The sequence below is a fragment of the Podarcis pityusensis genome, assembly GCF_964106645.2.
Source record: "Podarcis pityusensis genome assembly, chromosome: 4".
Lineage (NCBI taxonomy): Eukaryota > Metazoa > Chordata > Lepidosauria > Squamata > Lacertidae > Podarcis > Podarcis pityusensis.
In genome coordinates, this window is record NC_138027.1 from 55,864,287 (window position 1) to 55,879,659 (window position 15,373).

Genomic DNA, 15,373 nt, shown 5'->3' on the forward strand with positions numbered 1-15,373 from the left:
CTTTGACTGCTTCTGATACCAAGAAGAAAATGCCTTCCATGTGTTCTTTTGAATCCTTTTATAGTAAAGGTAAAAGGTAAAGGACCCCCTGGAGAGTTACGTCCAGTCAAAGGTGACTATGGGGTGCGGCGCTCATCTCGCTTCAGGCTGAGGGAGTCAGCATTTGTCCACAGACAGCTTTCTGGGACATGTGACCAGCATGACTAAACCACTTCTGGTGCAACAGGATACCGTGACAGAAGCCAGAGCAAATGGAAACGCCTTTTACCTTTCTGGCACAGTGGTACCTATTTATCTACTTGCACTGGTATGCTTTTGAGCTGCTAGATTGACAGAAGCTGGGGCAGAGCAACGGGAGCTCACACTGTTGTGCAGATTCAAACCGCCAACCTTCTGATCGGCAAGCCCAAGAGGCTCAGTGGTTTAGACCACAGCACCACCCACGTATCAGGCATTTATAGTAGAACAATGCCTAGAGACCAAAAGTATATCAACAACTTTATTGGAAGAACCAAGGAGGGTTAAGATATTCTACTCAGTCTTGAATAACATTAGGGTTCTGGTGCTATATGGGACCCTGACTAAGTAGACCTGGAAAGACTCACTAGATCTCACCATTTGATTAGGTCCTGTCACAGGCTATGCCATGAGGTTCAAGTTCCCCATAACAGAGAGTGTTGGTAAACGAAACAACAGAGAAGAACCCTTTGAAAAATGGCCCACCCTGCGTTTATAAAGGAAAGCTATGGCAGTTAAATGCATATGAGTCTGTAACACAGATGTCCCCAAAGATTTGTTTTAGTGAGTGGAAACAGATGAAGCGAAAGAGAAAGCTGTTAACAAAGATGAAAATGTGATTATTATTTTTGTGGGAAATCATCCTTGGCTCTAACGTAAGCATATTACTGGCACAATGGGACTTTGTGAATTCTTTCACAACACATAAAACCAACTTGCTTTATATTTAATTTCATACTCTATATTAAATCAAATTTTCTATAGTAGCAATTTAGTAATATGCAGAATTTAACATCAAGTGGATTCAGTTGCATTTGTTTTCATTGATGACGATATATCTGAAAATAAAGCAAGAAATGACTTAACATTCCGTCTTTTAACACACAACAGGCCATTTGCTTTTTTAAACAAACAAACAAACAAACAAACAAACAAACTATTGTGTCAAGGGCCCAGCCTAGCCTATTAATTTTCCATCTACATAGTTTGATTAGGATAGTTTTTCTCAAAGCAATCCCCTACCAGTATTCTGAAATATCACAGTATCTGGAAGGTTGCAACTGGGGATGGGTCAGATGCAAAATAAAACAGGGGTCCTGCACCTGGTGTTGCAAAATGCATTTCAGCTGTGTGGCTTGTCACACAACTACTAATGGTGCAAGACCTTGTTCTCTTTTGCATCTTGCCACCCTAGTTGCAATATCTTGTGTAGATGTTCTCCTATTTTGATTCCTGTAAACATTACATCTCTCATGTTTCTGCCTGGCAAGTAAGACACTGGACATGATCCAAGCCACTTTTCTATGCTACACCACCATCTAGCACACTAACCAGAGCAATATTTGACTGTACTCACCGGCCTTAATGTGAACATCCTGACTTCTGATTTTCCCTGAAGGATTTTCAGCTGTGCAATAGTAAGTGTTATCATGGATTAAGTTATTAAAGCTTGAAGGAGGGAAAGGGAAAATTTGGAGAGTGCCATTAGGGTGGACGTGGCGGATCCCTGGAACATCGTAGATCTCCTCGCCCGTTGCTAGGTACCATCTGAGCGTCACAGGAGGGATCCCTGCTGCAGGACAGGGCACCAGAGTCCCTGTGGTGCTAGCAAACACTACCTCTTGCAAAGATGCATTGACAAAATATAAGCTGGTATGTAGATCTTCACCGAAAACTGCAAGACAGAAACAGAAATGTACATAGTTAGCAAGGGGGTAGGGGTATTAAAGTCAGTTTTCCTCTTATCTGTTCATTAAGGATGACACGGTACTGTTAATTGGGATTTTGCAGTAGCTGGACATTGTTCTATATTATACGGCATTATCTTTTGGTTTGCAAACTGCAATGAAACAAAGGTTGCTAGAGAAACTGGATTCACGTGGAAGATGGCAATTTCCTTGCTCAGGTGTCATGGCAGAAAACTGTAACCAATTTAATTAACTAAGAAGTCATGGACTTTACATCAGAGGGCAAAGAATATGATAATAAGCAGGAATAGTGTTACTGTTTTGGAGAAAGCAAATGAAATTTCTTCCAAACATTGTCAGCATTTTTTATTTTAAATAAAATAGGAAGAGTGATCATCATACTTTCATTAAGATGCCCGTAGCATTGTCCTCTTTCACAAAAACTTTTTACACTGATCTTTGTAAACAATACCTTTCTTCTTCTTCATTTTAGTTCTCTTTACATTTTATGCTTTTGTAATAGTCAGTATTCTGATGATTAAACTAATCTCTCAGAAAAAAGAGAACTTGTTCTTGAAGGAGAAGGTTCAGCACCCTGGACAGCAGGTTTCCTATGCAACTGTAATAACAACCTAGCAGCTTTTCCTCTCAGGTTCTCTTATGGGAAAACAAACAGCTTCTCTCTCATGCCTATCTCAGGAGGGAGAACCACTCCCAAAAAGTCCATCTATGTTTCTACTTAGTCCCTCCTTGCCCTCTTCCTTCGCCACATTCATGCCGCCACATCTGCTACCCTTCCAGCATCAAGATGTTCATCTTTCTTGGCCCCAACCCAGGTCTAACCATTCGACATTATGACCCAAACTGCAAGAACAGGGAGATTGGTAATTGACATCATTTTTATTTTAAAAAAGCTGGAGAAAGAAGACTCTCAAAGTACCCCTGGGCAAAACTGTGAGACACTGATACAAAGTGATAACTGGCAGTCCAGGTTCTCATAGCTAATGGCTGCAAAAAGCAGCACATGCTGATTCAAAGTAACCCTGCAGGGTTGCATCAGCTGCAATAGAAACTTCACTTTGTTCGTCAAAGAAAACAGATGTGACTTGAATACACAAGAGGCAGAAGATTTGAATACAAACTAATGCAGGGCCATGTGCGGTGCTGAATACCAACAGCAGTGCAGATATTAATAGGACGTTTCCTGGCTTGGCATAAAACAATTTTGTCAAAAATATGAACCAAGGACTAAGCAGGGTTGCTTGCTAAGAGCCAAAGAAATATGTTTTGTAAGTGGGTTACCTCAAAATGCAAGGAATTAAATTAATAGTTAATTGGATGCTGGCAACAAAATAATGCCACTTACGCCAGCCGCTGGTGGCATTCCACCCCTCCCCTCTGGCCCTGCTTTTGTGCATTTAACAGCAGCCTGACACACAGAAATTAAACAAGTGGAGATAAATTATTAGAAAAGCTTCTGCTTTTACATTTCTCTGAGAGGCCACTGTTAAAAAGCACAGGAGCAAAGCCAGAGAAAAAGTGGCAACCCTAACAAGCAACCACACTCTTCAGAGATAAATAGGTGTGGTTGCATTTCTCTGTGGAGGGAAAAAAGGAGCGACTGACAGCTAACATTAGTGCCTTTTCATGGCAAATGAAGTGCATTTCTGTGGGATATCATAAAAATGTCATTGTGGCATGTACAATAAACACGTCAACAAGTTTCTAAAAATATTAGATTTTTAAAAAGTCATCGTATCACTTGTGAAACCACTGCCAGGGTGTTCAGCTGGATATATTTTAATGCAACTACACACAAAAAGACAAAATATAATCTGCAATCTTTGCATCCCGTGTTCAAGGCTATTGATTTCCATCTTAGACTCATTGAATAAGTAAATATAAAAGAATCCCCATTACCTATTCATAATTAATCAACATTCTAATTTAAAATTGCCTTTATCTCTTACGTATTAGAGGCAAAATATCATCTGGGCACAAACTTATCAGAGGGTAGAATCTAATCCAGAATTGTAGCAACTAAAGAGCAAAGAAAAATATCTTAGCATTTTTGCCTTTGATGAATCCAAACTGCCTTCAAATATTTATTTAGACATAAAGAGACAAAAATCAAAGACAAGTTCAGTGTAAGCAGGGCATAAAAGCTTTTTTAAAAAAAAATTAGTATGAATAAAATTGAAGTAGAGAACATGAATGATTGAATTAAGCAACTCAAAGTGCAATTCTGCACAAGTAAACTCAGAAATAAGTCTGTATCATTCTCCTAGATAGGTGTGCAAAGGACTCCCGTTTCACCCTCCTTTTTAATGAGCGAGAATACAGAAACATTCCACAAAGAGGAATTTTGTATTCTCAGTTCACCCTGTGGTTTCTCAGCTACTATACAATTCTCTATTGCATCTATTTTTATGGGTCATTGTTGTAATTCATTTCACCATACGTTTTGATACATTATTGTCACTATTTAGAACATTGCTATTTCCATCTATAACAGCAATATTTCTTATATTGTTTATGAGTCCCACTGGCAATGTGTAATTTGTGTGGTGCATATATCTGTGTACACTTTATTGTTAACCTCCTTAGGCTCTCATGAGAGAAAAGACAGAGTACATGATTAAGATTATCATCATTATTGAACAATAAATATTCCTTCAAAAACATGTAGTAGAAATTAAACGACATAATCTCAAACAGAACAGCAGTAAGAAACTCTACAACCAGTCCATACAAACAATTAAAAGGCAACTAACAGTGCAATTCTACACAAGCCTACTCAGAAGTAAGCCTCACAAAGTTCAATGGAACCTACTCCCTGGAGAGAATGTATTTTACAGTCTTAAAAGATGTGAATTGAATATATATAGACATTAAAAGCATGAGTGGACAGGGTGGTCTGTTTTGCCAGGAGTCAACAGAAAAATAAAGAAGGTGCCGGGAGTCCATATTAAGGAGATGGAGGATTTCCACAGCTTAGATGCAGTTACTGCCAGGGAACACTCCTTCCCACACCGAACATCAAAGCTTGAGGGAACCAGAAGAGCCTGGTATGGAGGTTTGCATGGAAGAAGGCTGCCCACATATAATGGGGTGGGGGACAAAGAACAGGTGTGGGGAACCATGAGCCCTCCAGTTGCTGACGAACTCCAATTCCCGTCTGTCCCAACAAGCTTGGCCAATGGTTCAGCAATATCAGGAGTGCCAAAGGTTCCCCACAGCTGATAAAAAGAGGAGGCTGCTACAGTTGACAATATGGACTCTTCATCGTTTCCTCAAACTTGCATGTGGAAATTTCTAAACAGAAGATATTAGACTGAGGATTCAAACAGAAACTACAACAATAAAATGTGCTGTTTCCTTTTAGAGAAACTGTAGGCACCTCACGGTGTTGGTATCAATGTGCCTATTTCTCAATGGTGCCACTGTGTAGCTCTCATTAATGTTAATAGTATTCGCATGCATGTCAGGAGGAGAGAATTAACCACATAATGAACATTAATAAGCACTCATTTTCAGGTGACATTCATCACTATGAACAATTTTGGAGGCCAAAATACATCAGTGTGATTGCAGCATACAGCGGGCAAAGCAGATTTTAAAAGCTTATCAGACTCATTAAGGGCAGCCAAAGAGACTCACAGGTTTCCACAGGAGAAAGGAAAAACATTATTAGAACATTATAAAACACTAAAGGCTAATAGTTTCTGAGACATTTGGCTCAGCCAAATTCAAATATAGGCAACCGAGACAATTCAGTATTCCCCATAAACAACACTAGCAAGAATTTAAAATGCAAGGCAGCAGAAAACCCACTTCTACCAGGCAAGCTAGGATTCTGGCACTTTCTTGTTACCCACTATTGTTAACTATCATTGAACAGAAGAAGTCGGTAAGTAGGTTTGTTACTTGCATTTAAAACCTACATTTCCTCCAAGGACTCGTTCCTCTCATTTCGCCAGTCTTACGTTCACTTCTCTTCATGTCCACATTGGTTTGAAATATTTAAGGGGGGGGTGAATCAGTGTCTCCCACACCCCTAGTTTCATGATCCCTACCCCATTTTATACCAACAGTGTGATGTAGGTTAAGCTGAGACCTCGTGATTAGCCCAGGACTCCCCAGACAGCTTCATGGCTGAGTGAATATTCAAACTTGGATCTCTCCTGTCCTAGTCTTACTTCTTTTAACTAATTTTTATTGATTTGTCATAAGATATGTACAGACGTGTCATGAACCACTACACTGGCTCCCTTAAGGTTAATGTTACACCATACGTTATGAACCTGTAAGTTCAATAGGACTTTTCCCTCCATACATGATTTCGTTCCCTGTCTCAGAAGTTTTTCAGGTAGTACATGAACAGGACCCAAAACTTTAACTACAGGCAACTCCCGTTTGTGCAGGGGTTGCATTCCTGGCCCCCATGCAGGTCAGCGGACTGTGCAAAGTCCACCTCAACCCATTACGCCCCCACTCTGCCCCATTTTTAGGTGGCCTTCGTTCAAAGGCGATGGACTTGTGCATGGCTGTGCACCAATGGCTGCTTCTTTACTTTAAGAAAGTTGATAGTGTAGCTAGGTGCAATACGATCCTGTCCCTCTCTCAGCAAGAAAAGGGGAAACAGGTCCCATATTTCAGAAGTAGCTGTTGCAGCCCCTTTAAAAGAAGACATTCTACAAGGCAATGCTATTGTGATTTATTCCCCTCTGGGGGGGGGGGTGCCAAGAAATGGGAAGGGATTGCAGTTTCACAGCAAAAGGTGATTATTATTTTCCCCTGGGAAAGTTCTATTCCCCCCCCCCCCCCGCAAAATGCCACCTTTTGCTGTGAAAAATAATCTCAATGACAATTCTGCCCAACCCTACATAAAAAGGGCTATAGTATTTCTAAGTACATAAGAGCATGTTGTGTCAGAGTCAGACCACTGATCCATCTAACTCAATACTGCATATAGGGACTTGCAGCAGGTTTCTGGGGATTCAGATAGGAGTCGTCCCCAGCTTGACCTGGACAGGGACAGAACCTGGAATCTTCTGCATGCAAAGCACCCATAGCCCATCCTCATGGTTGCAATCATTATTCTCAGTAGGAACAGCTGTAACTAATTTGTTGTTGTTGTTTATAATAATGGAGGATACATTTATGAAAGACATGGGTAAACTATAACATGTGTCTCTCCAATCTTTTCCTGCAACATCCAACTAAAACTCAAATTATTCATTGCCAAAAACAGTCTCAGTCATTGGGACGTTAAAAGCACCGAGCCATGGATTTAATGGGAGTGAAATGTTCTCATCTGAGGTCAGAGCTGGTCATAATAAATCAGTTCATTTATCTGCTGCAGTATTGAGCATAACCATAACACAGTTCAAAATGGGAGCTAACATGTAACTATGAATGAGAGTTGCATAATTTTAAAGAGGAAACACCATGGAACAGATGGCAGAAGACATAAACGAGAGAGGGGGGAAATGGCAGGGCTGAAAGTAATTGCAAATCTGCTATGATTACTTGAGCAGTGTTGCTATACAAGGACATCTGCGTCACGGCTTCTGTAAAAAGGAAGGGCATGCTAGCTTCTATTTCAACCGTCCCTTTAACAGTTTTGGCCCTCTGTGTAACAAGTATTGAAGGGACAATGGCTTGGTTATGACCAAATCTCCCTGGAGAATAGACTCGCTTCCATTAAATGAATTGCTCAAGCTTCTCATCTTAGAAGAATTTATTAGGGATCTGAACATGCTGGAAGTTCAAGGGTTAGCATTTCAAGGCTGCATTTGGAGGGGAACAATAATGCAACAGAAGGGACTTTTAGGCAAAAATAAATGTATCTCATCTGGTTCCTAAACTCTCAAGCCTGACAAAAGTGCAAATAAATAAATGTATATCAACTATAAGATTGTGGTGTTAGGAACACAGGAAACTGCCTAATACTGAATCAGAGTCATTGGTCCATCTTGCCTGGAACTGTCTACATGGACTGGCATCAGCTCTCCAGGATTTCAGGCCAGGAATTTCTCCAAGCTCTACCTGGAGTTGCTGGGGATTGATGCTGGGACATGTTGCCTGCTCTATCTGGCGATGCTCTGCTCCTGAGCTACAGCACTAGTCAGCAGATTGCAGCACTAGTCAAAGTGTGTTGAAACAACACATAGACCCCAGTGCATTGAATGGGGCTGTAAAATCCTTTTACACCTTCCTTCCATTACTTCAAGCAAATGCTTTGATCACTGGGAAGCGAAAACAGCATGAGTGGTACTAGGGAGGGGGACAGGGAGCAAACACCCCCAAAGCAGTAGCTCTCCCCCCTCCCTTCCACAATTGCTGCACTCTATAAATAGCATATACTGTGGTTGTTTTTCAGAGATCTTAATATGTGGGACCCAACTCGTCTACCTAGAAATATATTTACCCCTTCTATACCCCCTCTTTTTTCCATTTCTGCCACTGGATAACGGAATCTCCAGGTTCATCTCTTTCTGCTCTTCCGGAGCCCCCGCCACCCCCATCCCTTTTGCACACAGAAAGACAGTGCATGGCAGTACATATTTCAAAAGGGGGTGGGCTCCCTGAATAGTGGAAATAAATAAGAAGGTGATAAATCCACACTAAGTGTTAGTCATTTGGAAAGTTTCTCACTGTTTCGCTCTGCGAAAGTACCCTTTGTGAAGAAAAGGAGAGAGAGTGAACTGTGTTTTTTAATTGTTAGGAAAAACAGAGTAAAATTACAACCCATGTGAAAAGCAACTCTGTTTATTCCTCCCCCATAACACTGTGAATGGAGTACACTGCAGGGGAGGGCAGAATTCACTATAATCATTAAAAGTTAGATCTGTTCACCAATACAAAACATCCCCCACCTATCTACCCACAACCTCCTCCTCTGTGCCTTCTTTCCCCTCTTGCATGCTCTGGTTGTTTCCCTAGGCTCTTTTTCACTGTGGGGCTGGCTGTTTGCTTAGTCCTATGGAAAAACTAAAGCAACAATGATATTTAGAAGGCTGAGCACTCCCTGACCCACTTTAACACAACTTGTTAACACCACAATTGAACTCAGTGATGTGAAAACTATCGCAAATCACCCTGATTTATGTTGCCATTCAGGACACACACATAGCCAATGCACACCCCAAGTATCTGACATGGTGCGCAACTGGCCACATACACACAAAAATGTGTCCTCCATAGCAAGCTGCATATATATATATATATATATATATATATACTTTCTGGTTTTCAATCATTGCACTAAACAAAGACATTCCTACCACAAAGACCTACAATATCAATAAGCGGGAAGTCAGAGGGTTTTTTTTTTAATCATAAACAAGCAACAACAGCTACAGACAAGACAAGATTTCTAACAGCCTATCTGGTGATGTCGGCCCACTCCTATCCTCAGTTACCACATATTCCCATGCACAGCAACTGTAGGAAAGATATTAAACTTGTTTTATGTCAACTTCAGTACAAAAATTTGAAGTTACTGTTTTAAAGCTCTGGCAGAGAACTGGCATTATGTCAAGTTAATGTACCATACCTGTTTTCATGTATATTTATTACACCCACAAAATCTAGTTATTCAGCTCTGCAGAAACTGTGCTGTAAATACCCATCACAAAGACTCAGTGTATAATAAGATAAAAGTACAATTCAGCATGCAAAGACATGCAAAAGCTTCCCCACCACCACCACCACCACCATCACCACCTTCAAGGTTTATTCTGTGAAATAGCGGGTGGAAATCAGGCAGGATGTGGAATCTGATGTCACATTACCACATATTGGGTAAAGATGTGTGTAAATCCTGTTGAAAGTGAAAAAGAGCTCCTACTGATACATTCTTTTAAAACTATAGAATTACTATCCATGTCATGCACATTTAATGGATGCCAAGTTATTAGTATTTTAGGGCTAAACAATATAAAATTATAGCATGTCGAAAATGAACAAAAACAAAATTGCACCTTTCTCAAATTACTATTCATAATTCAACAAGACATTCAACTTTTCATTCCACCAACACATTCCTCTAAAGCAATCTCATAATCAAATCCTCTAATAAGCATAATTAAGCATGTAATTGTTTTCAACTACAAAAAAGGCCAGCAAAAGGGGGGGGGTGACTCTTTGCAAAATGGAAGATTTTACATTCCCATTCAGTTTTGCAGGACAGAACTTACTATTAAATCAAAGGAAGCTGCCTCCATATTTTTTTTTTTAAAGTCAAATGTCCCTAGGTCAAACCATAAAAGGAAGCAGAATGAGTGGAATTGCTGAAAGCATAATAAGCATTTTTGCCTTGTCTTTTCAGTCACACGGGGAGCACGCACTTGCAGATAATGAATGGCAAGAATCCTAGATGCAAGTCTCTAATCAGCTAGAAAGATACCATTTATTTCTGATCTGCACGCCTTCTCTAATGTTGTAGCAGATAATGATTACAATGAAAGGAAAAGGGGGGGGGGACGCAGGGTGGATGTGGCCTGTAAATCAGCACTTGAGTGTTTTGTGACTGAGTGGGGGAGTTGTTTAAGAAATAAGTTATAAAACATATGCCTTTAGAATATTTGCTTAGGGAGATGGAAAATATTGGCAAACAACATAAAGGCAACAGTTTTGTGTTTAAAACAGGGGGAGAGGCAAAAACTAAACATATAGGATGTCCTAAGGCATTGCATGCAAAGAAAGGGTAATATCCTCTGGTTTCATTTCCAGTTTCATTTCCAAAATAGGATTGGCTTATACAAATACTGTTCATTTCAGACTTTTGAAGTTATTTAACAAGCAGAGATATTAATGAGCCTTTTGGTCATTCTGCTCCAGCCTTCGCAATGGGAGATTAGGGAATCTTTCATTAACTTCCCATTTTGTCCTAAGCAGGAAAATGATCAACAGGGAACTCTGGAACAAGCCGCCTTCAAACCGTGGTTTAATATCCTGGTTCTAAAATTGTTAACTTTCATTTCCTGATTCAGAGGAATGGGAAACTATAGTTAACAGAGAACTTCCTATTTGGTTTTCTCCCACCATGAAGGGAGGAGCATGACAGCTGTGGAAGAAACAAGTGATGAGAGTAGAAATTTAGTTCCCATCTGAAGATGGAAAACAGCATGGTAAGGGCCAGATAATGCATATTTTTTATTCCCAGGCAGGGAAGGGAGAACCAGTGTGATGTAGTGGTTAGAGTAATGGACCAGGAGACCAAAGTTAAAATCCCTGCTCAGCTACAAAGCTCACTGAGTGACCTTTGGCCAGCCACAGTCTCTCAGCCTAACCTACCTCACAGGGTTGTTGTGAGGATAAAGCAGGATGGGTGGGTGTGAATGATATATGCTACCATTAACAACTTGGAGGAAAGGTGAGATATAAATATAATCACTCATTCCTTTATGTTGTAGGACCACCTTTTTAAAGCTGGGCAATATGGTGATGATCTACAGTACGATATTATACACTGGATTTAAAATTATGATGTATCCCCCACCCCTTAATCTGCCATAGACTGAAATGTCCCCCCGGGATATTTACGAATGTTAATTCTCAACTGCTCTTGATTTTTCCCACTAGGAATAAGGATTCCACATTGATTTCATTACATTTGACAGTTTGCCCATCACAGGAGGCTAGGTCAGCTGAAGCACAGTAGTGCCCTAAATATAAAGCAAAACACGAATCACAGCTCCCAAAATACAGGACAATGACCTAACCTGTGCCATAATTAAAGGAACACATAATATATCTTTGGTCAGTTTAGACAATAAAGCAACGTCTAAAATTAAGGCAGTCAAGTGCCTGAGAATACAAATGACAAGCCCTGTGCTTCCAGAGTTCTTAAATTTCAAGGGGAGCCTTCATGAGATACAGGAAAGCCAGCATGAGAAACATGCCAGCAGGGATAGGGTTAAAGGCACAGCCCCTTTCTGCTCATGTTGCCCCTTAATGGGTGTATACATATTTCCCCTTCTCCCTGTAAGTGTGACTCCCCTCCATATTCATCCTGGCTCAGGGGTGGAAAGCTCAGCTCTTTGGAGGAGATTTTTGAGGAGCACTATGGATTGCGGAAGGGGGTCAACAAAAAATGCCCTCCTCTTCTTCCATTAGCAGAGCTGTCCACTGGATCAAATGCCTTTTGGGGAGCACTAGAGTCCCAATTGGATTCCTCCATTTGCATCAACCTTTAGTCCTTTCCTGGACCAAAGGATGCCTTGACAGTGGATTGCTATATATGTTTATCCAGATGTCAGACCCATTGTGTACAATTGGGTTTACTCCATAACAAGTGTGCTCAAGACTGTCAGCCTGAATTCCCAACTCTAAACACACTAGGGAGCAAGCTCCATTGAAAACAATGAGTCTCATTTCTGAGTAAAAATGAATAGGATTACACTGCAAGTAGCAGTTAAATATAAATAAAGAGCAGTCTATTTGGCAAAATAATTTAATCTTCTACTTCCAGCAGGTGCTAATTAAATACCTGTGTCATATAATCAGCAGTCATGTAGGTTATGAAGCCTGATTTAACATATAAATAATGATGAGATAAAAGAGATCTTTTGAATGAAATCAAAGTAAGAAGCAATCATTATGTGTAATCATTATCACAATTTAATGGCATTATGTGCCAGAACAGGGCTATGAGGTAGAATGACGGTATCTAATATCCTCTTTCTATTTTGTCATTTGCTAAAATGCTGCTTGTATCTTTCGCAGGTACAAGCTAAGTAAATGGATAACCTAGAACATTTAAGTCTGATAACACAAAGAAGTAGCCATGTCACAACTAATACATCCATTAAAAAAGTTTCCTTTCACCTAAACAAGAACACAACCAATACTTGCCCAACTGTCAAACATTAACATGTGACCTTGCAACAGATTTACATAATATGAGATGGGGACAAACAGCATAGCATTATTCCAATGGGATTCAGAGGCCGGGTGTCACATCAACCTAATGCTGCCTGAATTCATGACAGGTACAGTTTCACTGTGAGATTAAAACCTTCACAGCAGCACCCACAGGAAACCTCCTAAACCAGAGCGTTACCTGATGTGGAGCCCTTGAGAAGCTCTTGGACTACAACTCCCATCAGCCCCTGCCAACATGGCCAATAGTCAGGGATGATGGGAGTTTTAGTTTTAAGAATTTCTGAAGGGCACCACATTAGCTACCCTTGTCCTAGACCGAAGGCACTCCATGGACCTCATGAATCTGTAAGTTGCTGTTTCTCTGGTTTTCTATTTTTTCCAGCTTTAAGTTCAGTTCTGCACATTTCTGTATCAGTTTGCGATTAAGAAACAAAAAGTTCTGCATGAAAATTCATCAGCACTTTAATGGAAATTTCTCCTATGTACACATAGGAGTTTTCACCTAACATAAAGCATTTTATACATTATTTCATTAATACATGTATTTTTGTGTACATCTTCTCCTATTAAATTAATTGTCATGCTCGTTATTTAGTTGGAGAACTGCATCACAAAATTTGGAGAAGTGAACATTTCTAAAGATAGGGATGTTTTGGAAAGTGCAATTTAGGTAGGTTCACATTAAAAACTGAAGTGAATTTCTACCTCACCCCTAGCCTATGATAGTATCACTAGCACAGAGACAACAGCTGTTGATGTGGTGCCCTCCAGATAATTCATCTTTGATCACTGGCCATGGTGGCTGGGACTCACAGGAGTTGTCATCCTCAATATCCAGAGGGCACTACATTGGTTGCTTTTTCATAAAAGCTCCAAGGCAGCAGACTATTTCATGGGAGTGGTGGTTCCTGCCCCAATGCAAAGCACGCCCCCATATATACAACACTGCTCTCTTGCTATGGTAGGCTCATCGTTGCTGCTTATGAGATAGATGCAAACAACATAATAATGCTCACCAATACCATTCCTAACTGGGATGTTGTGGTGTGGAAGGCATGATGTGCATATCTGAGAGAGCTTACATATGCACACTACTGAAGATGTTGCCGTGTGGCTAAATACTGACAAGATGAATACTGAAGAAGCAGATACTAACAATCCTCTCAGGGTCTTTGTAAGAATTGAAATTCAGTAAAGGCATCATTCAAATGATGAGCATTAATCACAATTACAACTATTCAGTAAACATTTTGCATTTAAAAACGAGTAAGGGAATGATTTGTATCCAAATGTGTAACCCCATAATCTTTACTCTGAGAAATTCAGTGCTCTAACCTCCAAGTGTGCAAGGTCTTGTGACTGCAAGCGCAAACACAACTCACGTAGGCCAACTCAGGTGGGACATCCAAGTTCAGTGTTTGAGTTGGCATAATAAAAGTGCCTTAGCAAAAATGAGAACACACACACACATCAACAATACCAAGACACACAACACCAGCAATACTATACCACACACATTTCTCTCTCTCTCTCTTTCTCTCTCTCTCTCTCTCTCTCTCTCTCTCTCTCTCTCACACACACACACACACACACGGCAAAGAAGTTATCTGCCTGGGAAAGGAGCACATACATTAAAGCCATTAAGAGAATGATCAAACACACACGTGTTAAACTGCAGAAACTACAGTTTCTCATATTCAGAAGAAGCAGGAAAGTGTGGCCTGTTATAAGCCATACAAAACTTCCTCCCCTTACATGCAAAGACCCCCAAGGAGCATGCAATGCTTTTACTCTCATTCCCATCTCAACAAATAACAAACCCAGTTGTTGAACTTTACTCTCAATGAGTCAGAGAAACATTCTAGCAAGTCTCACATACTTGCAGCAATTCTTCCATTATCTGCTGGTCTGTGCTTTAAGATCTGCAGAGGGGACCCTTCTCCTGAGCTCACTGAAGATTGTAGCTCATGGGATAGTAATGCAGGGAGGACCTATGGAACAGTCAGCCCCTAGGGGCACAGTTGGCTCCTTCCTTACGCAATTGCAGACACGGCCTGAAAACACACCTCTTTAAGCCAGAGTGATGCTGCTTGGGGTTGTTGTTTCTTTGTTAGGATTTCTGTTGTTGTTTTGTTTTAGGATTTTGATTTTTTAATAGCAGGACTTGTTACTTTTTTATTTTTAGTTTAAATTTTACTATTTTATTGTGTAGCTTGTTGTTTTAACTGGAGAGATGTGTAAACTCCCCTGAGATCTTTTTTGATGAAGGGGAGTTAAAACATTGTAAACAAACAAAATAGTATAGAGAAAATGTGTCTTGATCCATGCAAGGTGTAGAGTAGACAACCCAGGAACACATTTCTAATTTTATCTTCCAGGACCAAAAGATAATAGAACTCCTTTAAATGCAAGGTGGGAGAGACAAAGGTTTAGTTTAGTTTTTCTATATTCCCTATTAACTATTTCCTAATGGTTCCTCCACTTGTATGTGAAATATTTAAGTGTTTCCACTTTGCTAATAAGTTCTTTGAAGTGACCTTGTGGGGTTTTCTTTT

The 15,373-nt window shown here is 40.2% G+C and overlaps 1 protein-coding gene across 1 annotated transcript in view; it reads right to left on the reverse strand.

The window, feature by feature from the left end:
• DSCAM (DS cell adhesion molecule) overlaps positions 1-15,373 on the reverse strand; it is a 321,009-nt gene that overhangs the window by 269,017 nt on the left and 36,619 nt on the right. Inside the window, exon 2 of the mRNA XM_081004411.1 lies at positions 1,595-1,912. Coding sequence (XP_080860537.1) covers positions 1,595-1,912 — 318 coding nt within the window. The remainder of the gene's footprint in view (positions 1-1,594; positions 1,913-15,373) is intronic.